Source organism: Lolium perenne, chromosome 3 (assembly GCF_019359855.2).
Source record: "Lolium perenne isolate Kyuss_39 chromosome 3, Kyuss_2.0, whole genome shotgun sequence".
NCBI lineage: Eukaryota > Viridiplantae > Streptophyta > Magnoliopsida > Poales > Poaceae > Lolium > Lolium perenne.
Genome location: NC_067246.2, coordinates 341,479,739 through 341,502,280, shown reverse-complemented (window position 1 = coordinate 341,502,280; position 22,542 = coordinate 341,479,739). Strand labels below are relative to the sequence as shown.

The 22,542-nt window shown below is 45.8% G+C and overlaps 1 protein-coding gene across 1 annotated transcript; it reads left to right on the top strand.

The window, feature by feature from the left end:
• The first annotated feature begins 20,588 nt into the window (after positions 1–20,588).
• LOC127346023 (AAA-ATPase At3g50940) lies at positions 20,589–22,334 on the top strand. The gene has a single exon (XM_051372554.2). The coding sequence runs from the start codon at positions 20,599–20,601 to the stop codon at positions 22,024–22,026; it is 1,428 nt and encodes a 475-aa protein (XP_051228514.1). The 5' UTR covers positions 20,589–20,598; the 3' UTR covers positions 22,027–22,334.
• Positions 22,335–22,542: the final 208 nt, after the last annotated feature.

Below are 22,542 nucleotides of genomic sequence, written 5' to 3'. Positions count from 1 at the left end.
GTATCATCGTATCCGTGTTCTTTCCTTTTCTTTCGGCGATCTCTTCGATTACCCGAGTCATGCCTTGGCTGATCATCATCTTCATCGTCGCTGTGCGGGCGAGGCTTTCTTACGTTATCTTCGCCATCAGCCCAGCTATTGGCAATTTCCATCAGCTTGGTGATAGTTTTTGGTTTCTTTCTCCCAAGCTCCTCGATATAGGATTCTCGTCGAATACCATCACTGAAGGCGTCAATTTCTCTATCAACATAGACATCTTTGGCAACGCTCAAGAGTTTAGTAAATCGACCAATGTACGTGCGCATCGACTCTTTTGGTTTTTGTTGGCAATGACGCAATTCCTCGATTCCAACGGGTCTCTTGTATGTTGCCTGGAATATTTTGATGAAAGCATCAACTAGATCCTCCCATGATTTGATGGAGCCCTTTGGCAAACCTCTCAACCAAGCTCGTGCCGAATCCTTCAGGTAGAGCTGTAAGCATTGCATTGCAGCTATTTGCTTTCCTTTATGCAAGATCATAGTTTGCAAATAATCATCTATCCAGGATCTCGGCTCCTGCTACCCGTCATAGTTAGCAGCATCAGTAGGAGTAGGTTTCAACCTTTTGGGCGGCATTGTCTCTCGAATCTTATAACTCAAACAATCAGTTCCTCACTTCTCGCCGTCGTACTCCTGAGTTTCCTCAGAATTGCTGCTATCATAGTCTCCTCTTGCGGCCCGCCGTCGCCGAGCTTTATCAATCCTACTTTGAGTAATGTCATCTCGAGCGTCTCTCGAACGATGCTTGGAGCCACTGCCCTGATGCGTGGACTTCTCTTTTTGAGGGACAAGTTTGTCTCCGAGAATTGCTAGGCTCTCCAGAGCACCCCGATGAGCTTGCGCCATGGGCCCCTCTGGTGGTGGTTGCTGGTTAATTAGGTATGTTGCGAGATTGTCAGTAGCTTCCTCAATGGTTTTTGGTCTCAACATGCCTGCGGTGTCCATAGTCATAAAAGATTTGGACAAGTTCGAGGTTATCTCCCTTGCATCTTCTTCCGAAAGCCGAGACATCCTTGCTCGATATCTTCCTGAACCTTGATTGCTCCGAGATGCGCCTGCCTTTGAGGCCCTTCAGCGCTCGCTAGATTGATCAGCTACGACCCGACGTCGATCGAGAGTTGATTGCTCATTTGACAGCCGCACTCAATTTCTCTCTAATATGGAGCGATATGCATTAAGGGTCCCTACAGGGGTCCCAGAGGGGAGCCCAGTATGGTTGAGTATACCAGCTCGAGCAGCTGCCCATTCTTCTTTGGCGATAGTGTAATCGCTGTCGTCATTGCTGGCGCTGTTTTCGGGGTTGCGGCGCCAGCTAGCGTGTGGTGTACGTTCTCCTTCTTCTCCTCCGTTCGCTGAATTGATAGCATAGATCTGATGATGCGCCATGTTCCAAGCGGTCGTCTTGGCGATGATGTCGATACTTTCCTCACTCGAAGAATAGTTGGCACTACAGACGAACGGTGTGTCGTCCGAGCCCAACCCGTGCCTGGTATTGCAGTTTAAACAGTAATATGAAGTCATGTCAGACGATATAGAATCATCAGATCCAACTGATATAGATGACATTGATCGGGGGGTCGTTGGCGGTGAAGAATTTGTCGATGCAGTCAATCCAGCCGACAGATCAATTGATGATGACATAGTCGATCCTGTTGCTGATGAAGATGGTGCCCTTGCTGAACTAGAGACGAACGGATCGGGAAACCGAAGGACTCCTTCAGTGTTGATGTTGTAGTGATCGCTTCCAAACTTCATGCCCAAGCCTCCTTGTAGATCCGAAAAGGTCGGGCGGGACAGGTTGTCATGTGGTGTGAATTTGAAGGACCCGAATCGAATCGAGTTCCCAGAACTTGGTGATGAGGGGGCCGACGATACCGTCGGTGATGTGATGAAGCTGTTGATAGCATAGCCGAAGGGGCCGATGCCGAGTCTTGCACCAACAGGCTTCCCACAGACGGCGCCAATTGTCGAGGGTGCTCCTCGGCAATGCCCACCTTGAGGGGCTTAGGGTTCATGGATGCTGAGCGTGGAGTTGATGAAGGAGAATGTATGCGGAACGTTGAGTGGAACCCCAAGAAGAAGGTATGATGAGCACAGCAGGAAGTTTTCCCTCAGTAAGAAACCAAGGTTTATCGACCAGTAGGAGAAAAATGTTCTCTCCCGAGGTGTTGCGAACCAACTCGTGGAAGGGCGCACTGCCGGAGTCAGCATCAACGTGGAGACCTGCACACAAACAACCAAGTACTTTGTCCCCAACTTTCAGCGAGGTTGTCAAGCTCACTGGTTTTGCTGAAAACAAAGGATTAAACGAACCGTGTGGAAGAAGAATTGTTTGCAGAGAACAGAACAGGAAAATGCTGTAGAAGATTGCAAATAAAAGAAGAAGGACCGCGATCCACAGTTCACTAGAGGCGCCTCCCCAATAAAATAAATATGTTGGGTAAACAAATTACAGTGGGCAATTGACAAACAAAGATTCTACGCTAATGGTTGGTGCAGAATACATGCTATGAAAGTATGCGGGCATTACAACAATATACATAGACCGTAATCCAACTGCATCTATGACTAATAATCCACCTTCAGGATTGCATCCACGACACCCTTCAGTATTAAGTTGCAAGCAACGGACTATCGCTTTAAGCAATGTGTGTAAAGTAAGCGATGAAACTACCCTTGAATAGAACACCGATGTTTTGTCCCTAGTAGCAACATCACATCTACAACCGTAGAGAACAAGGTCACTTCCCATGGTTAAATAGAGGCATGAACCCACTATCGAGCATAAATACTCCCTCTTGGAGTCGCTATCATCTACTTGGCCAGAGCATCTACTAGAAACAGAGAGCATGCAAGATCATAATAACATAATACATAATCTCAACCAAAGCAGCGCAATCTCTCTATAATCGGATCCACATCAAACCAACATGTAGCAATTACAAATAGATGATCTTGATCATGTTAGGCAGCTCACAAGATCAATACATGAAGCACAACAAGGAGAGGACAGCCATCTAGCTACTGCTATGGACCCATGGTCCCGTGGAGGACTACTCACGCATCACCTCGGATGAAGACATGGCGATGTAGAGGCCTCTGGTGGTGATTTCCCTCTCCGGCAGGGTGCCGGGATGGATTGCAGAACCCTCCCGACTAGGGTTCCGGTTGACGGCGGTGTCGGAACTTTTCGTGGATGGGGGCTCTGGTCCCTGGGGTTTTCCCGATACAAGGAATAAATAGGCGGAAGGGCGGAGAAAACAAGGCGACGAGGCGTCAGTACATGGGCCAGGCGCAGTCAAGGGTGGGGCCGCGCCTACCCAATGTACTGCCACGTGGCAGCTCGCCTGCGCGTGTCCTTTTGGCTCCGTCTTCGTCCCGGAAAAATAATACTCTGGGCTTTTGTTTCGTCCAATTTCGAGAAACTTTCATGTACAACACAAAAACAGCAGAAAACCGGAACTTGCACTGCGACACTGCGTTAATAGGTTAGTCCCAGAAAATGCTAAAAAGTGTGGAAAAGTGCACATAAAACATATAAGAATTGTAACAAAACAAGCATGGAACGTCAAAAATTATAGATACGTTTGGGACATATCAACATCCCCAACCTTAACTCCTGCTCGTCCTCGAGTAGGTAAGTGATAACAAACAAATCATTTTTGAGGTGACATGCGGTCACACTACTTTGATCAATCTAAGTGTAAAAGCAAACATAGCTGGAATCATAGAATCCTAACATAAGCATGATAGATATAATCAAACAATAAAACATAATAAACATGCTAAAAAAATGAATAGTAATCAAACAAAAGAAAATGTATAACGTGCATGGAAAGCAAACTGATTGTCAAGAGCATAGCATAGATACATAATAAAGTGGTACTCAGCTTGTCCCATAAGTGGAAGCAAAACATAAATGCTTGGACACCTTTAAAAGATTATAAGGATGACTAGAAACAAAAAGTTTGAACAAGCAATACAATAATTATGAATCAATAAATAAAATCTTGGGACCATGCACATAAAACTAAGAATGACAATTATGCTCTCATAAGTGGTGCATAAACTAGAAAGTGGAGACTCAACATAAAAGTAAAAGAAGGTCTCTCTTTGAGAGGCAAGTAAGATCACTCATGTGCTAGAGCTTTTTATTGAAACAACAAGAGTATAAAATATACTTTTGAGAGGTGGTTGTTCATGTCAACGAGTAGTAAAAAGAGCTATTGTTATCTTCCATACTAAGCAAGTTTGAGAGCGGTTCCGAAATATTTGGGCGAAGCCTCTTTTCATTTATACGACTTATAAAATTGTTACACTCCTCCCAACCTTTGCTTACACATACCATGGCTAACCGAATCCTCGGGTGCCGACCAAGCAATCACAAACCATGGAGGAGTGCCCTTTTCTTATAATTTTCCTATTTTCTTCCCATATTGGAAGTTGTGGTCAAACCAGCTCTTTTTTTATATACTTTTTTATGTGACAAGCAAGATGAAGCTCGCGAGTCTTTGAGTTACTTAACTAGTATGGAAGACGACAACCACAATTTTAATTTACTTCCTCATGAGCTAAAAACAATGTCACAAAACGAGGAACTATTTGAATGTTTTAAAGGTAGCACACGAGCAAAATACTATAGAATGGCAATGAAATACCACATTGTTGCGGTCAAAACCCACCGGCGGGCAGTGACGGGCAACACGGTAGAGCCGGGAACAACTTAGGGCTGCGGCTGGCCCTGGTCCCTCCGAGCGACGGCCCGCAAAGCCTTGTGGTCACACGTCCGATGCTGATTGCAAGGGCGTGCCACCTGACCTATACCTGGTCAGGAAGGTGATGGAGATGCCTCGCTTAGTTTCCTGCATGGCATACACGTAAACATTAAATACGAGCCTCGATCGGCTCTCAGGTTATCCTGTGAATCGGCTCAAGGAGCCGATCCACCCATGATTCGTACGAGGTGCACGAATATATGGTGGTCCTGCTTGATCAAGATAAAGCTAATGAGATCTACGACGATTTAGGGCTTTCACCGCATAATCGGATCATCCTACTCACGATTGGGCCTCGCGGCCACGCACGGTGATCGTAAGCCGATCCTAGATAGGGCCTAAAAACCAACACGAGGTTGATCCCCGGAACATCCTGTCTAGGACTAGCAAACGACACCCTACGTGCCGCTGGATCCTCCAACCCTTTGTAAGGCCTAACTATTGCAGATATTAAACTAATCCTTGTAGAACAAGGAGCAACCGTAACGGATCGGATCTACTAAATAATGATCAAGCGGGGTGCCGCCCCTACACCTAAGATAGGTGTAAGGGCGGCTAGACATGCAAGGGTTGCACTATGATAGCATGTTATACGAAGAACTATGCTAACCCTAACACATCTATGATAACTACGTTGCTCGCCATCAAAAAGGCTTCAGTACGAGCAACGCATGAACAACATAAAGCTTGTGCTGCCTAGATCGCAAGATGCGATCTAGGCAGCACGTTGCTTACCGGTAGAAACCCTCGAGACGAAGGAGTTGGCGATGCGCCGAGATTGATTTGTTGGTTGAACGTTGGTTGTTGTTTATTCCATAAACCCTAGATACATATTTATAGTCCAGGGGACTTTCTAATTTAGGCGTGCACCTAACCGTGCACGGGTAAAACTCTAACTAACCGACACGTATCCTAATATGTTACAGATATACGGGCCAACTAGCCCACACTTTGCATATAAAGGCCGATTCACATATTTCTTCCATGTATATCCTTCAAGTCCATCTTGATCGCGGCCCACCTCTGACTCGGTCAAATCCTGGTGATAACACATGCCCCCCTGGTTTTGGTAATGATAATTTCAAAACCACTCTGTTTTTCCTTCGAAGGGTCATGTCGTGACAGAGCAGAACCGTTGCAGTATCCTTCATTATTATGCCCTGTCTTCTCAGCTTCTCTGCAAAATTCGACAGCTTTGGCATCACCTCCTCGGAAACTGCAATGGCATTAAATCTCCACCAGGCTCCTCATTATTTAACCGTGCCGAACGATTAGCCCTCTTCATCACCTTCCTCTGTTCCAGCTATCGGCAACAAAAAACCCTCTTCCCCCGTAGCAATGTCTTCCTCCTCCTCAGCCTCCTCCGGCCCTTCCCTCCAGTCTCCATCCTTGAGCGAGCTGGAGCAAAACTCCGATCATGCGCCAGACGGCAACCTGCCTCTGACCGACGGGAAAAAGGACCATAAGTACCTCGCCGAAGGGAAGCCGATAAGCGAAGGCGAAGACGACCTCCATCTTCGGGTGAAACCCACCTCCTCCGACGGGAAGGAGGAAGAAGAAGTAGAGGAAGAAGAAGAGAAGGAGGAGGGAGACCCCTCTTCCCCCGCTAAGCTTCTGCCGGCAAAGCGGCTCCGCGTTTGGGCGGACAGTGAAGACGATGATGATGACGAGGAGGAAGAAGAGGAGGATGAATCTTCCTCCTCCATCGGGTACCCGTCGACGAAGCGCTTCCGCTCTTGGGCGGACAGCGAGGATGATGATGATGACGAGGAAGACGAAGCTCCGGCCAAAGACTGGGGCAACAGCGACGAGGAGCTTCCTGGGAGTAGCGCCGACGACATCGACGATGGCGATGATGAGGACAGCGACGACTAGTAGAGTAGGACTAGTAGTGCACTAGGCACCAGATCCTTCTTTTGAGAGCCATCGGCTCTTTCTTGTAAAGCCGCTCCTTCGAATTAATGAAAATTGTTCTTTCAATGAATCCAATTTCACTCCTCCCGCTTGTCATACCAAGACCGATAGCAACGTATCGGATTCCTTTTCCTTTGGACGCCCGTGAAGCCGGACTCAAATGTCGATTAGACCGTCAGTCAAGCACTTCTCAAATTCAGGCTGCGATTTGATATCTGACCATAATTTTTCGCAATCCCTTAGCCAATGACTACTCATCGGCTATTTTGAGAATCCAGTCCCTTTCCTTTTCTTGCAGCAACAGGACGGTCCAGAAGCTGACGGCCTCCTTTTCCGGTTCCTCTCCGTAGCTTTAGCAGTTTTCTTCTGAAAGTAGCTCAGCACTTTCGGAGAAGGCCACGATGCAGGGTCAGCCGATGCAACTCCAATCGGCTCCCGAAAATAGAGCATCTACCAAATTAGCTGCCCCCCGAGCCTTAATCAAGGCGAGAACATCAGCGAGGATGCATCGATACAACAGAAAAGGGTTTGACCCCAGGTAATCTGGTAATCTGAGACAGCCACCAGGAACAGTTAGCCAAACTTGCCCCCATTGATCAGCTTTCTCCCATTGAACGCCGATGTCTTGCATGCCAATTGATGCTACCGCTGAACTGTCGTAAAGGGTCGTCGGCTCGTTGCAACCGAGGTTGCTTTCATTACACATTCCCTCCAAGGAAACAGAAGCTCTTGAAGCCAAACCATCTTGGCGCAAATCTGAGCCTTGAGCGCATATCTGGTGGGTCCCGTGTAATTGTTCTAGAGTCGATGGCTGTGCATCGGCTGTATACTGTGAATTTTTTTTTTTCACTGGCCAATTTTTTCCTATCGCCCCCCCCCCCCCCCAATGTTTCACTGCACACATGTTCATCTGCACCTGCTCACCTGATGATTGCCCCCCGAGCCGAATCCGTCAGGTAACTGCAGATATCGGCTTTGTGGTTAGCCAAGGCACTGTACTTGCACGTCGGCTCCGCGAGGATTCGTGCTGACCTTCATCCGCCGACGTGGCTGCTGCCCAGTAGATCGATGTTGAACACAAGCAGAACATGTGGTGAAGATAATTTTGGCCGATTGCTGGAATCGGCCTCCATATCGATTGAAGCGCTGACTGAAGGTTCTGTAATGCCCCTTCATAATTTTTGGGGCCGATCACAAGGATCAGCCTCGCCCCGTTTGCTCATCGGTTTGTTCTTGCTACTCGGTCAGGCTGGAGGATAAAACCAGCCCAACCTCTGACTTTATCATGTTGATGCGCTTGCTGTCGTCCACCTTGAGTGCATAGTGTAATCGTGGAGCACTAAGCTCCGTCGGAAGGACGAGCACCATGTTTGTACCAGCCGATGTTTCATCATCGGCTTTCCTTTGCTTGGGGCGCCACTCCGTTTTCCGTGGTCGACCCTCTTCGTCCAGGGTTCGCTGAACTTTCACAGCCAGATCAGGTCGCGCCTTCCTTAGCGTATGCAAGTATACCCTTTCGGCTTCCTCCAGGCCGCGCAATCGCTGAACCCTGCGCTTTTGGGAACGGCTGAGTCCATCAGGGCACCACCTTGGCCGGTGGTACCTGTCTTCTTCTTCTTCTCCCTCGTCTTCTGAATCCTCGAGATCTTCCAGGCGAGGGGACTCAGCTTGTTTGCTTCGAGGCGGGAGAGGTCCTAAGCGTTGGAACACGGACACGTTGGCTGCCTCCTTCTTCTTCTGGTTGCATTCTGGGCAATTGCCGATTGTGGGCAATCGGCTCATTCCTGAGTCCCAGCAGTGTCTGAAGAAGGGACAGTCCCAGTGCCTGTCCTCGTCGTCTCGCTCCCTTGCCTTTTCCTTGGCACGGCGCTCGTGCTCCTCCTCATCGCGATCATGCCGACGATGTCTTCTGGCTTCTCTAGCCAGACGATCTCTTTCATCATCATCGCTGGATCGTCGGCGTTGGTCATACTGACTCACATACTTGTTGAGGAGGTGATCAGAGAGGGGTCGCTGATATCTTATGTTCTTCACTTCTCCCTCTGTGACGTAGCGCTTGCCATCGTGACGGAGCCGATCGCGTGGAGCGGCCTCCTCTGTGTCCTTGCTACGAGAGCAGCTACCCTCGTCTCCATCCTTGCCAGCGTGGTGTCCAAGTCCTACCATGTTGATGCTGAACGAGGATCCTGGCTGGCAACCTTCAGGGTAAGTGCACTCCACCATGTTAACGGCGGGGAAAGGTTGGGTGTCGACCTTCATGGCGTACTGGTTGAAAATCAGACGTCCTTGTTCTATCGCCATTTGGATCTGCTGACGCCAAACCCTGCAGTCGTTGGTGGCATGGGAGAGCGAGTTATGCCATTTGCAGTATGGCTTTCCGTTCAGCTCCTGTACTGTGGGGAATTTGAGACCTTCAGGTATCTTCAACTGCTTTTCCTTGAGCAGGAGGTCGAAGATTTGCTCAGTTTTGGTCACGTCAAAATCAAACCCCCTGGGCGGGCCTGGTGGCTTTACCCATTTGCAGGACACGGGGGTTGCCCCCCGAGTCCATTCAGCCACTGCTACCTCTTGATCTCCCGCAGAAACTTTGTCTTCCTCTGCCTCGACCAGGACTACTGCACGCTTGAATTTGTCCTGGTACAAGTCCGGGTGGCGCTGTTCATATGCCGACAGTTTCTGAACCATGTGCGCCAGTGAGGGGTAGTCTTCTTGGGAGGCCATGTCCTTGAGCGGTGCTGCAAGGCCCGCTACTGCCAACTCGACTGCTTCCTTTTCAGTCACACGAACCGAATAACATCGGTTCCTAAGATTCCTGAAGCGCTGGATGTATTCTGTCACAGTTTCTCCACGCTTCTGACGTATTTGTGCTAGATCGGCAAGGCCAGACTCGGAAGCCTCTGAGTGGTACTGCATATGGAACTGTTCTTCCAACTGCTTCCAAGTCCGGATCGAGTCTGGTGGCAACGAGGTGTACCACCCGAAAGCCGATCCCGTGAGGGACTGTGAGAAGAACCTCACGCGTAGTTGATCCGACACTGAGGCCGGTCCTAGCTGTGCCAAATATCGGCCTACGTGCTCGATGGAGCTGGAACCATCTGATCCACTGAATTTGGAGAAATCAGGGAGCCGATATTTAGGTGGTAGCGGGATCAATTCGTAGTCGTCGGGGTACGGCTTGGAATAGCCGATTGCCCTCTTTTTCGGCACCATGCCGAACTGGTCTCTCAGTATGGTACTGATCTGATCCGCTGTGCTGGCTGCAGGAGTTGAACTCGGAAGATTCGCTGGGGTGGCGTACTTAGCCAGCCATGTTTGCTTTTCCAGCTCTGAGCCAACTGCAGGAGCTGAGCCCTGGAGGTTCGTCGGGGTGGCGTACTTAGTTAGCCACGTCTGCTTCTCAAGATCTGTCGCTGACGTCCCTCCTGTTTTCCCAGAAGTCCCTGATGTTGTGGCCTGGTTTGTGAGCGCCCAGTTACCGCAATCTGGCACATACGTGCACGTGTACCCGTGAGGGATCTCCTTAGGCGCCTCATGCAAGAACTGGCAGTCACTAGGGTCACCACCGATCTTGTAGACGACGAATGCCGGTGAATCCGGCACTTCTGGTGCTGCCCACGCAAATGGCAGCGGCGGACGGGACTGGAGTGGCAACTCTCCTTGATGCGTCCCGAGAGCTGGTCCTGACGGCGAGTACTGGTGCCTCATGATCTCCTGGATCACGCGAAGAGCGACGCGCTCCAACGTGTTTACCAGGTTCTCAGAGTGGCGGTGTAGCGAGTGAGCCACCAAGTAGTTGATCTCCTGCCGCAGGGACCTGGTGCGTTCTTCCGACGGGGCAGAGAGGTCAATCCCATCGAGTGCACCATTAGGCGAGAACCCCTTCCACCTGATGCCATGTGAACGGGTTCTGTGGAAAGAGCCGATGAGGTCGGCTTCGAGGATGACTTTGATCTCTTCATACTTCTTCTTGAGCTCGTCGGTCAGATCCTCGTACGTGACTGGAGTGCCGTCCGCCATCTCAGATGTAGATGGCGAGGTGGTTGATGTCGAAGCTGGTCCCACCAGGCGTGCCAGAATGTGTTGCGGTCAAAACCCACCGGCGGGCAGCGACGGGCAACACAGTAGAGCCGGGAACAACTTAGGGCTGCGGCTGGCCCTGGTCCCTCCGAGCGACGGCCCGCAAAGCCTTCTGGTCACACGTCCGATGCTGATTGCAAGGGCGTGCCACCTGACCTATACCTGGTCAGGAAGGTGATGGAGATGCCTCGCTTAGTTTCCTGCATGGCATACACGTAAACATTAAATACGAGCCTCGATCGGCTCTCAGGTTATCCTGTGAATCGGCTCAAGGAGCCGATCCACCCATGATTTGTACGAGGTGCACGAATATATGGTGGTCCTGCTTGATCAAGATAAAGCTAATGAGATCTACGACGATTTAGGGCTTTCACCGCATAATCGGATCATCCTACTCACGATTGGGCCTCGCGGCCACGCACGGTGATCGTAAGCCGATCCTAGATAGGGCCTAAAAACCAACACGAGGTTGATCCCCGGAACATCCTGTCTAGGACTAGCAAACGACACCCTACGTGCCGCTGGATCCTCCAACCCTTTGTAAGGCCTAACTATTGCAGATATTAAACTAATCCTTGTAGAACAAGGAGCAACCGTAACAGATCGGATCTACTAAATAATGATCAAGCGGGGTGCCGCCCCTACACCTAAGATAGGTGTAAGGGCGGCTAGACATGCAAGGGTTGCACTACGATAGCATGTTATACGAAGAACTATGCTAACCCTAACACATCTATGATAACTACGTTGCTCGCCATCAAAAAGGCTTCAGTACGAGCAACGCATGAACAACATAAAGCTTGTGCTGCCTAGATCGCAAGATGCGATCTAGGCAGCACGTTGCTTACCGGTAGAAACCCTCGAGACGAAGGAGTTGGCGATGCGCCGAGATTGATTTGTTGGTTGAACGTTGGTTGTTGTTTATTCCATAAACCCTAGATACATATTTATAGTCCAGGGGACTTTCTAATTTAGGCGTGCACCTAACCGTGCACGGGTAAAACTCTAACTAACCGACACGTATCCTAATATGTTACAGATATACGGGCCAACTAGCCCACACTTTGCATATAAAGGCCGATTCACATATTTCTTCCATGTATATCCTTCAAGTCCATCTTGATCGCGGCCCACCTCTGACTCGGTCAAATCCTGGTGATAACACACATATAGGTAGATATGGTGGACACTTTGGCATATTTGGTTTTTGGTGGTTGGATGCATGAATAAAATACTCATACAAATGAAGGCTAGAAAAGACCGGGTGCGATCAACTAAGAGAGCATAATGGCCATAATCATGCACAGCGACAAAATATATTAATCAAAGCATAAAGTGATACACAAGTTGTAAACTAAATGATCATAGAGGCAAGAATTGACTGGAATGTAGTCATAACATGTTGCAAAACATGTGCCAAGTCGACCCAAATAAAAACATTTGCAGGAGAATATATACCACAATATTATGCTTTTCTATTGTATGCTAAAAACAATGCATGAAACCTTCAATGGCACACTAAATAATCTCAGTATTTGAGACTAATAATAATGAAAACATAATTAACAAGCTCATCATGTGAATAACATCTAGCAAGATATGCAAAAATAACTATGCCACAGTCTAAAAATGCTTCCATTTGCATCACATACACATCACACTTTTTTCATGCTTCCAACGCCAACCAAATGAAACCAAACAACTCTCATATATGAAAAACAAGTAAATTTCCAGAGAGCTATTGAAACTCAAATAAATGTAAAAGTGGAGCGTGTCTCTCTCCAACGCAAAATGCATAACGGTGGAGCGTGTCTTACTCCAAAATAAACATGCAAAACAGCGGAGCGTGTCTCACTCCAAAGTAAATATGCAAAGCGGTGGAGCGTGTCTCACTCCAAAGTAAACATGAATGATGGGATCCAACTTTATTGAAAGTGAACACACAGAAAAAAGTAAAGACGCTCCAACGATAACACATATCACATGAAAGAATAAAAATATAGTGTGTTGAAAAATGACCTGGTGCTTTTTGTTGATGAAGAGGGGATGTCTTGGGCATCCCCAAGCTTTGACGCTTGTACTCCTTGGATATTTCTTGGGGGATCCAGGGTACATCCCCAAGCTTGAGCTCTTGTCCATGCTTCATCTTATTGCATCATTCTTCTCTCCCTACACTTGAAAACTTCCTTCACACAAAACTCAGCACAATTGATTAGCAACATTAGTGCAAATAAAAATATATCAAACCAGCAAGGCTTCAGTAAATGGCACATATCAAACACTCATTTTAACATATGCTAATGTAGCTACTTCTTCTTAAAGCTCTTTTTCACAAAAGAACTCAAAAAGACAAAGCATAAGACACAAATGCAAAACATGGCAGAAATCTGTCAAAACAGACCAGCAGGCAGAGATCGTAATTAAAGAAATAGTTCTGTTACTCAAATCGAAAAATGCTAAACTAACGAAAGTTAGCTAACATACTGGGGCATAAGCACAAAAATTGCAGCTCAAAATAACGTTCTGGGGATTTTTAAAATGTTTTTCGTGACCAGCACAGAATCTGTTTCAGAATTGCAAATACCCCAAACACTGCTTTCTTTCTATTAGAGGCTACCCTTGGCACAAAAACGAAATAAAAACAATAAGGAGAGCTTATTACAGTAGCAAGAACTTCCAAGACTCAACAAAGCAAAAATAACAGAAATAAAACATGGGTTGTCTCCCATAAGCGCTTTTCTTTAACGCCTTTGAGCTAGGCGCAGAAAGGGTGCAAATCAAGTATTGTCAAGAGAGAAATAAATAAGATCGGGAATGAAAGTAGTTTCAACCAGGCATTCTATGCTATCTATAGTGGGTTTTTAAGTTCCTCTCTCAGCACTTTTAGGTTTACTTTCTTCATCAAATAAATTCGCAGGAACAATCCAATCAAAATTCCTATCGTAAGCTTCATGCACTGCTGAAATTTTAAGAGGTATTGGTATATTGATTCTCTCTGGTTTAACTTTACTAATCTTACCAAATAATTTCAGAATATCTATGCTTGATCCTAGCATACCATAATGATCAAATATTTTCCTTGCTTCTATAGCTTCATACCTAAATTTTCTAAGCAAGGTTTCAAGAATAAATTATTTTTTCTCACCATCCTCAATTTCATGAAGTTTAAGAAACATGTATTGCAAGGATGGGTGAAGGCTAACAAATTTACTCTCTAGCATTTTAACTAGGCAAGCCATAGCGGTTTCATAATCGGGAGCAAGTTCAGCTAAAGATTTTTCTGGGATTTTCTCATACTTACTAATATGATTAAAGAACTCTCCAATATTATTTATCCCTACTATAGATCCATCACCTATAGATAGGTTCCTAAACTCAAACTCGGGAATAATCATGGTAAACTAAATGCAATAAAAATAACAACTACACTATTTTTTTAGATTTTTGATATAAAATGAAAACAAGATAAATATAAAATATGCAAGTAAAACAATAACAAAGTAAGAGAGTTGAGAGTGAGAGACTCCCCTCGCAGAAGAGATGCTTTTCTCCCCAGCAACGGCGCCAGAAAAAGTCTTTGCTGAGAGCGGAGTTCATGAAGGAGAATTTATGCGCAACATTAAGTGAAACCCCAAGAGGAAGGTATGATGAGCACAGCAGGAAGTTTTCCCTCAGTAAGAAACCAAGGTTTATCGACCAGTAGGAGAAAAACGTTCTCTCCCTAGGTGTTGCGAACCAACTCGTGGCAGGGCGCACTGCCGGCGTCAGCAGCAACGTGGTGACCTGCACACAAACAACCAAGTACTTTGTCCCCAACTTTCAGCGAGGTTGTCAAGCTCACTGGTTTTGCTGAAAACAAAGGATTGAACGAACCGTGTGGAAGAAGAATTGTTTGCAGAGAACAGAACAGGAAAATGCTGTAGAAGATTGCAAATAAAAGAAGAAGGACCGCGGTCCATAGTTCACTAGAGGCGCCTCCCCAATAAAATAAATATGCTGGGTAAACAAATTACAGATGGGCAATTTACAAACAGAGATTCTACGCTAATGGTTGGTGCAGAATACATGCTATAAAAGTATGCGGTCATTACAACAATATACATAGACCGTAATCCAACTTCATCTATGACTAATAATCCACCTTCAGGATTGCATCCGCGACACCCTTCAGTATTAAGTTGCAAGCAACGGACTATCTCTTTAAGCAATGTGTGTAAAGTAAACGATCAAACTACCCTTGAATAGAACAACGTTGTTTCCTACCTAGTAGCAACATCACATCTACAACCGTAGAGAACAAGGTCACTTCCCATGGTTAAATAGAGGCATGAACCCACTATCGAGCATAAATACTCCCTCTTGGAGTCGCTAGCATCTACTTGGCCAGAGCATCTACTAGAAACGAAGAGCATGCAAGATCATAATAGCATAATACATAATCTCAACCAAAGTAATCTCTCTATAAATCGGATCCACATCAAACCAATATGTAGCAATTACAAATAGATGATCTTGATCATGTTAGGCAACTCACAAGATCTATACATGAAGCACAACAAGGAGAGGACAGCCATCTAGCTACTGCTATGGACCCATGGTCCCGTGGAGGACTACTCACGCATCACCTCGGATGAAGACATGGCGATGTAGAGGCCTCCGGCGGTGATTTCCCTCTCCGGCAGGGTGCCGGGATGGACTGTAGAACCCTCCCGAACTAGGGTTTCGGTTGATGGCGGTGTCGGAACTTTTCGTGGATGGAGGCTCGGGTCCCTGGGGTTTTCCCGATACGAGGAATAAATAGTCAGAAGGACGGAGCAAACGAGGTGATGAGGCGCCAGTACATGGGACAGGCGCGGCCAAGGGTGGGGCCGCGCCTTCCCTATGCACTGCTACGTGGTAGCTCTCATGCGCGCGTCCTTCTGGCTCCGTCTTCATCCCGGAAAAATAAGACTCTGGCTTTTGTTTCGTCCAATTCTGAGAAACTTTCATGTACAACTTTTCTAAAACACAAAAACAGTAGAAAACAGGAACTGGCACTGCGGCACTACGTTAATAGGTTAGTCCCAGAAAATGCTAAAAAGTGTGGAAAAGTGCACATAAAACATATAAGAATTGTAACAAAACAAGCATGGAGCATCAAAAATTATAGATACGTTTGGGACGTATCAATGGAATCATGCAGGCTGACACGAGACATCGGATACCAAACAAACGGGGAGAGAGATTTACCCAGGTTCGGGGCCCTCGATGAGGTTAAACCTTTACTTCCTGCTTGTCTGATCTTGATTATCAAGAATATCGGGTTACAATGGGGTAGCCGAAGGCTTCGACTAAGGACTCGATGGAAAGCTATGGTTGTGTATGACCAACTCTCGGCTTATGGTGGTTATGGCTGGATTGATCGTGTGTCCCTCGGCAGACCCTCTCCTGGCCCTTATATTGGGGGCCAGGTCTCAAGAGTTCTGTCTGGGTTCGACTAGATTACAAAGAGTTTTACATCTATACTTTCCTGGTTTCTTCATCTTCTTGCCTTGTTCGTCAAGATTCCTCCCCTAGAACCGAAATTGTGGCCCACCTTGGTTGGTAGATGATCTTCATGGGCCCCTGGTTGGGCCGTAGGAGGTAGTGCAATTCTAGTTACCCGAAGGGTAATGTCCACATCACATGCTCTCCGTTGCTAGTAGATACTCTGGCCAAGTAATTGCTTGTGACTCCAAGAGGGAGTATTTATGCTCGATAGTAGGTTCATGCCTCTAGTTTTCTGAAAGAGTGACAATAACTTCTAAGATTGTAGATGTGTTATTGCTACTAGGGAGAAAACAAAAATGTTTTGTCCAAGGATAATTTTATTGTTTACTTTACATACTTTGCTTAATGCGATAATCTGTTGCTTGCAACTTAATACTGGAAGGGATTCAGATGATAACCGGAAGGTGGATTATTAGTCATAGACGCAGTTGGATTACGGTCTATGTATTATGTTGTAATGCCCAAACGAATCTCACAGTAATCATCTTGTCATGTATGGTCTTTATTCTGTCAATTTCCCAGCTGTAATTTGTTCACCCAACATGTTATTTATCTTTATAGAGAGACACCTCTAGTGAACTGTGGACCCCGGTCCTTTCTTTTACACTGATACAATCATCTTGTTCTGTTTACTTACTGCAAGCACTGTTCTCTATAATTCTACTGCAAACATCTAGTTTGACATTATACATTTAATCCTTTGTGTTCAGCAAAACCGATGAGATTGACAACCTCACTGTAAGTTGGGGCAAAGTATTTTGGTTGTGTTATGTGTAGGTTCCACGTTGTTGCTGACGCCGGTAGTGCGCCCTACAAATAGTCAGTCAGCAACACCTTCAGATGCCACGCCTTTCTCCTAATGGTCGATTAAACCTTGGTTTCTTACTGAGAGAAAACTTGCAGCTGTGCTCATCATACCTTCCTCTTGGAGTTCCCCAACAGTGTGCAATTTGCGCTCATCAGCCACTCGGTTATTTCCTCCAATACCGCACACATCTACATACATCACAATCCTTAATATAAAAACACAGATATGACAACACATCAATGGTTTATTTGTCGTGTACATACCGCACTGCTCTCATCGGCCTACACTTAGTGTTGTCAAACACCCCTTGACGTGCGAAAACAAGGGATTAACACTTACACTGATCTTAACTAATGAAGTATGTAATCCTAATGTGCTTCAAGAGTATGATCAACTATAAAAGTTTCAACATAACGGTAAATGCATAACATGCATCATCTCACACCAAAATAACCACCATAGAAATTACATCTATAGCACCGTAATCATGATAGGCATGTCATACATATTATTATAATAACAATACATAGAGAGATTGGATCAATATACTACCACAAACCCCAAGTATAGTGGGTGAACTACTCCCACCTCATGGTGGAGAGCGACGTGGATGTGTTGGTGAATGAGGAGAGGCCACTGGAGGCGATTCCGGCAGTGGTTCCCTCTCCAATCTCCCTCCAATGGTAGACTGCAGATTCTCCGTTTTGATCTTTTTCATCCCCGCCTCCGTGCGTCACAAAATAATATCCCAGGGGGATTTAAAGATGGTTTTGGTCAAAGCGAAGGAGGTAGCACAAAGTTTGATGTGGGGCCACGAGGCTCCAAATCACCTCCATGGCACGACGTCTCGGGGGTGCTTCTGGGTCTTCCCAACTCATTTCCCCTCCATTCATAGTCCTTTATCTTCATAAAAGGTGACTTGGGGGAAATCCTAGCTCTGTTTGAGTTCGTGAAGGTCTCTGAAACTACACAATACATGTTTTCATTCCCTGCATAGTTAAATACAAAATAAATTGGGACTTTGTGTAAAACCCTCGAAATCGATGTAAAACAACTAGGTAACCTCACATATCATGCATATATTATATAATATCGTATAAAAATAACAAATTTCATGGATACATATTACATGTATCAACATCCCAAGGTACAACCTATGCTTGTCCTCCATCATAAAGGTAATACAAATTCATGGTGTCACATATTCCGACTCTTAGTTGTGACCATTAAGTTTGTATTTTTTATGTTGATGTTATTCGCAATATTCTATTCAAAAAATTGAAGGAAGATGCTAGAGACAATACCGTCCGAGAGAATCATATATCAGAGCTCCCAACGTGTCTAAATGTTATACATTGACAAACATGTTATTTGACCCAGTTAATTAACCTACCAAAATGAATGGTAACTCTAGTAAGTGGACGTGTCCCACAAACATTCCTTGTATGACGCATGGGAGTTAGACATCATCCTTGTAAAGCCATATACAATGCAAGGTGCTTAATGAGGTTCTGATTAAAAATAACTAATTCTTTTTACAAGCACTAGTGCTTATTTGTACAGGAGAGGTACCTCGGTAAGCATATTTCTAGATTAAGTTTTTAAATAAAAACTGGGTTTTCCCTAAACATCTCTTTAAACACATTGCATTTACATGCTCTAAGAACGAAGGTGCCAACGACATGCATCCATGCAAAAGGATTCCACATCCAAAAATCTAAAATAAATTATCTTTGAGACCTATAATTCAATTGACGACATGTTTTCACCGTTGGATTCGTCTTGTTGAGTACTTTGAAACAAGATCCCATTTTAATATGTGTTGATGATTTTTTTTTGCATCGCCAACTGCCAGGGTATAGTAGTGTAGTTACCATATTACTACTTAACGGCAACCACACAAGTAATACATAGTTACATGATAATTTTAACATTTTTTTATCATTGCGATGATCTAGATGTTGAGAGAGTGAGTACTGGATCAACTCTAAACACATAAAGGATAACATTACCATCATGCAAGACTTACACCGGTGAGGAGTTAAGCACAGAAAATTCGATAACCATTTGATTTTAACCTGGTAACCAACTTAGACTATACTTGGTGATAAAGCGACTATAATCTAACGAATAGGGTTAAAAAATAAGTTGTTAAAACATATCAACACGGGATATAATCTTGAAGACGTTGCAACTAACCCAACCGCAAACTCTGGCCAACTTTGAAAACATATATGAATTTCAACTTACACTTGAAAAGGGAAAACATTTTAAAGTTTAAAATATAAAGGGAATCTATGTGGAAGTTATCATATTATGAGTCATGCAATAAAAAAAACTAATCTATGTGTTCTTAATTCCTTATTAGCATCATTCCAAAATAAAACGAACAAATTTACCCACCCACTTGGGTTAACTTGGGTCTGAGCTTCCCACACCTGGATACTACATGATATGGAAAATATTTTCTTATTCTTGATAAGATATGCGAACGATTTTCACTACTAAAAAACAATAATTAAATCTAGATTTTCACAATTGAGAAATACTTTCCCGTCTCAAAATATAAGGACACCACGTATTTAAAGGTGGAATTTTGACTAACAATTTAACCAACGAAGTATAAGTTATATGTCACCAAAAGTATATCATTGGATTCATATTTGAAAGATGTTTCAGCAAAATATTTTATATATTTTTTATATTTATTGATCAAATTTTTGGCCTGAAATACGAAGTGGCCTTACATATAAAAACAGATGTAGTACTACTTAATTTCCATGATATGGAAACTCGTTTATTAATCATGATATGATATAGTATGTTAGATCTTCACTGATAAAAATAATTAGTACCAGATTTTTAGAGCTAAGAAATAATTTATTTCCATGATATGGAAACTCATTTAGTATTCATGATATGATATAGTAGTATATGTAAGATCTTCACCGCTAAAAATAATAAATTCCAGATTTTAACAGCTAAGAAGTAATTAATTTCCTTGAGATCTCGATATCGATGAATCAAGGGAATTAATTATTTTACATCTGTGAAGATCTTCCGTATATATTCTGGAAATGATAAATTTCATTGATTAAAAAGATTTTGCGTGTGTACAATAAATTCTCCCTAGTCTATAAATGAGTCTGTGTCTTTATTATATTGTGTTGTCTTACAATCTGAAAATTTTGTGTGTCCTCAACTCTCCTTTCATGCCATCTATTTATAGCCTTTGCTTCAATGACATTTTAGATATATAGCCCACACAAGCCTACTTGACTTCCAAAAAATATAGTAAACTTAGCTATGAAGGAAGCTAGTAAACTTGATTTTCAAGGAAGCTAGTAAGATTCCTTGACCACCAAGGAAAATGATCTTGTGTTTCGTAACAAAATTCTATAAATGAGTCTGTGTCTTGTTTGCATGGATTGCCAGTGACGAGTAAGGAGTAAGTATGGCGGCACCGTCGGAGGGGCCAAAGGTGCTGAAGGCGTACAAGGAGGCGCTCGCCACCGCAGCCTCGGTGAGCGCGTACGCCATGCTTGCGCGCGGCATGGCGCGGGAGTTCCTCCCCGACGAGCTGTGTGCAGCGGTGCGGTGGGGAGCGTCCTTGGTGTGCTCCCGCCTGGGAGCCCGCGAGAAGGCCCGCCACACCATCATCATCCGCCGCGTCGAGAACAACCACTTATTCGACGCGGCACGCACGTACCTGGCCGACAAGATCAGTCCGCGTACCATGCCCCGGCTGCGCCTCTCGCACTCCCGCGTCACTGATGAGTCGGACGGGAGCAGCAGCTGGTGCACGCTCCTGAGCATGGAGGATGGCGGCTCCACCACCGACAACTTCGACGGCGCCGAGTTCCGCTGGCTGTACGTGGAATCCGGTGGCGACGACAACGGTAACAGGGGCCGGGGCGGCAGCGAGTCCTTGGAGCTGAGCTTCGAGGCGGAGCACGCGGATACCGTGCTCGACAGGTACGTTCCCTTCGTCGTGTCGGCGGCGGAGGAGCTGTGGCGCCAGGACCGCGCGCTCAAGATCTTCCTCAACGACGGGAGCATGTGGCATGGGATCAACCACCACCACCCGGCCTCCTTCGACACGCTCGCCATGGACCCGGCACTCAAGCGGGCCGTCCGCGACGACCTTGACCGCTTCCTCAAGAGGAGAGACTACTACCAGCGGATCGGCAAGGCGTGGAAGCGCGGCTACCTGCTCTACGGCCCGCCGGGCACCGGCAAGTCCAGCCTCGTCGCCGCCATGGCCAACTATCTCCGTTTCAACATCTACGACCTCGATCTCGCCGGGTTGTACGACAACACCTGCCTGCAGAGGCTTCTCGTCGACATGTCTAACCAGTCCATCCTCGTCATCGAGGATATTGACTGCAGCTTCGACACCATGTCTAGGGAACGTAGCAAGGTATCGGAGTCGGCCGACGCTGAGGAGGACGACGACCGAGACCACCGCACCCGCGACCGCGAGGAGCCCAAAATTACACTTTCGGGGCTGCTCAACTTCATCGACGGCCTGTGGTCAACCAGCGGCGAGGAGCGCATCATCATCTTCACCACCAACTACAAGGACCGCCTCGACCCGGCGCTGCTACGGCCGGGACGCATGGATATGCACGTCTACATGGGCTACTGCTGCTGGGAGGCGTTCAGAACGCTGGCCCAGAACTATCACCTCCTCGAGGATCACCCTCTGTTCCCGGAGATACAGGAGCTGCTTGCGGCGGTGGAGGTGACACCGGCCGAGGTGTCCGAGATGCTGCTGAGGAGTGAGGACGCTGATGTTGCGATGCGGGTGCTTACGGAGTTCCTGCAAGAAAGGAGCGGGGCAACAAAAGAGTCAAAGCACAAGCCAGACGAGGCACAGTAGAGCTGAGATGGCTATGTTGTAACCTTTTACTCCTTTATTTACTACTAGTGGACAGGCGCGACTCGCCTGTACCTCGTCTTGTCATACTGTAGTACATCCAATTTTTTTTTTGTTTTCAGCTCAGTTTTTTGTTTGTTTGTTCGATCTCATGGTCGATCAAGAGACGTTTTTCGATCAAGAGACGTATGTGATGCTATGGGTGTTTGGACGCGGTCAGAGTGTAGTGCGGACGCAGCCAGCGCACACCTGGTCTCATGGGGTCTTGACGACGGGAGGAGTGGCATGAACTTGTAAACAACAATATTAATCTTCTTTTGATCTACATAACATGGTAACTGCTTAGTTACCTAAACTTGTTAAATACGAAGGTAATATGTGTATAATACATACTGATTAACAGAGTAAGCTCAAATCCGAGAAAAAAATAGAATAAGCTGCACAAAACTTATCATTACTCCTATAAGATAGCGAGACATATGCACTATTTATACATAAGCACCATTGAATCATTGTTGG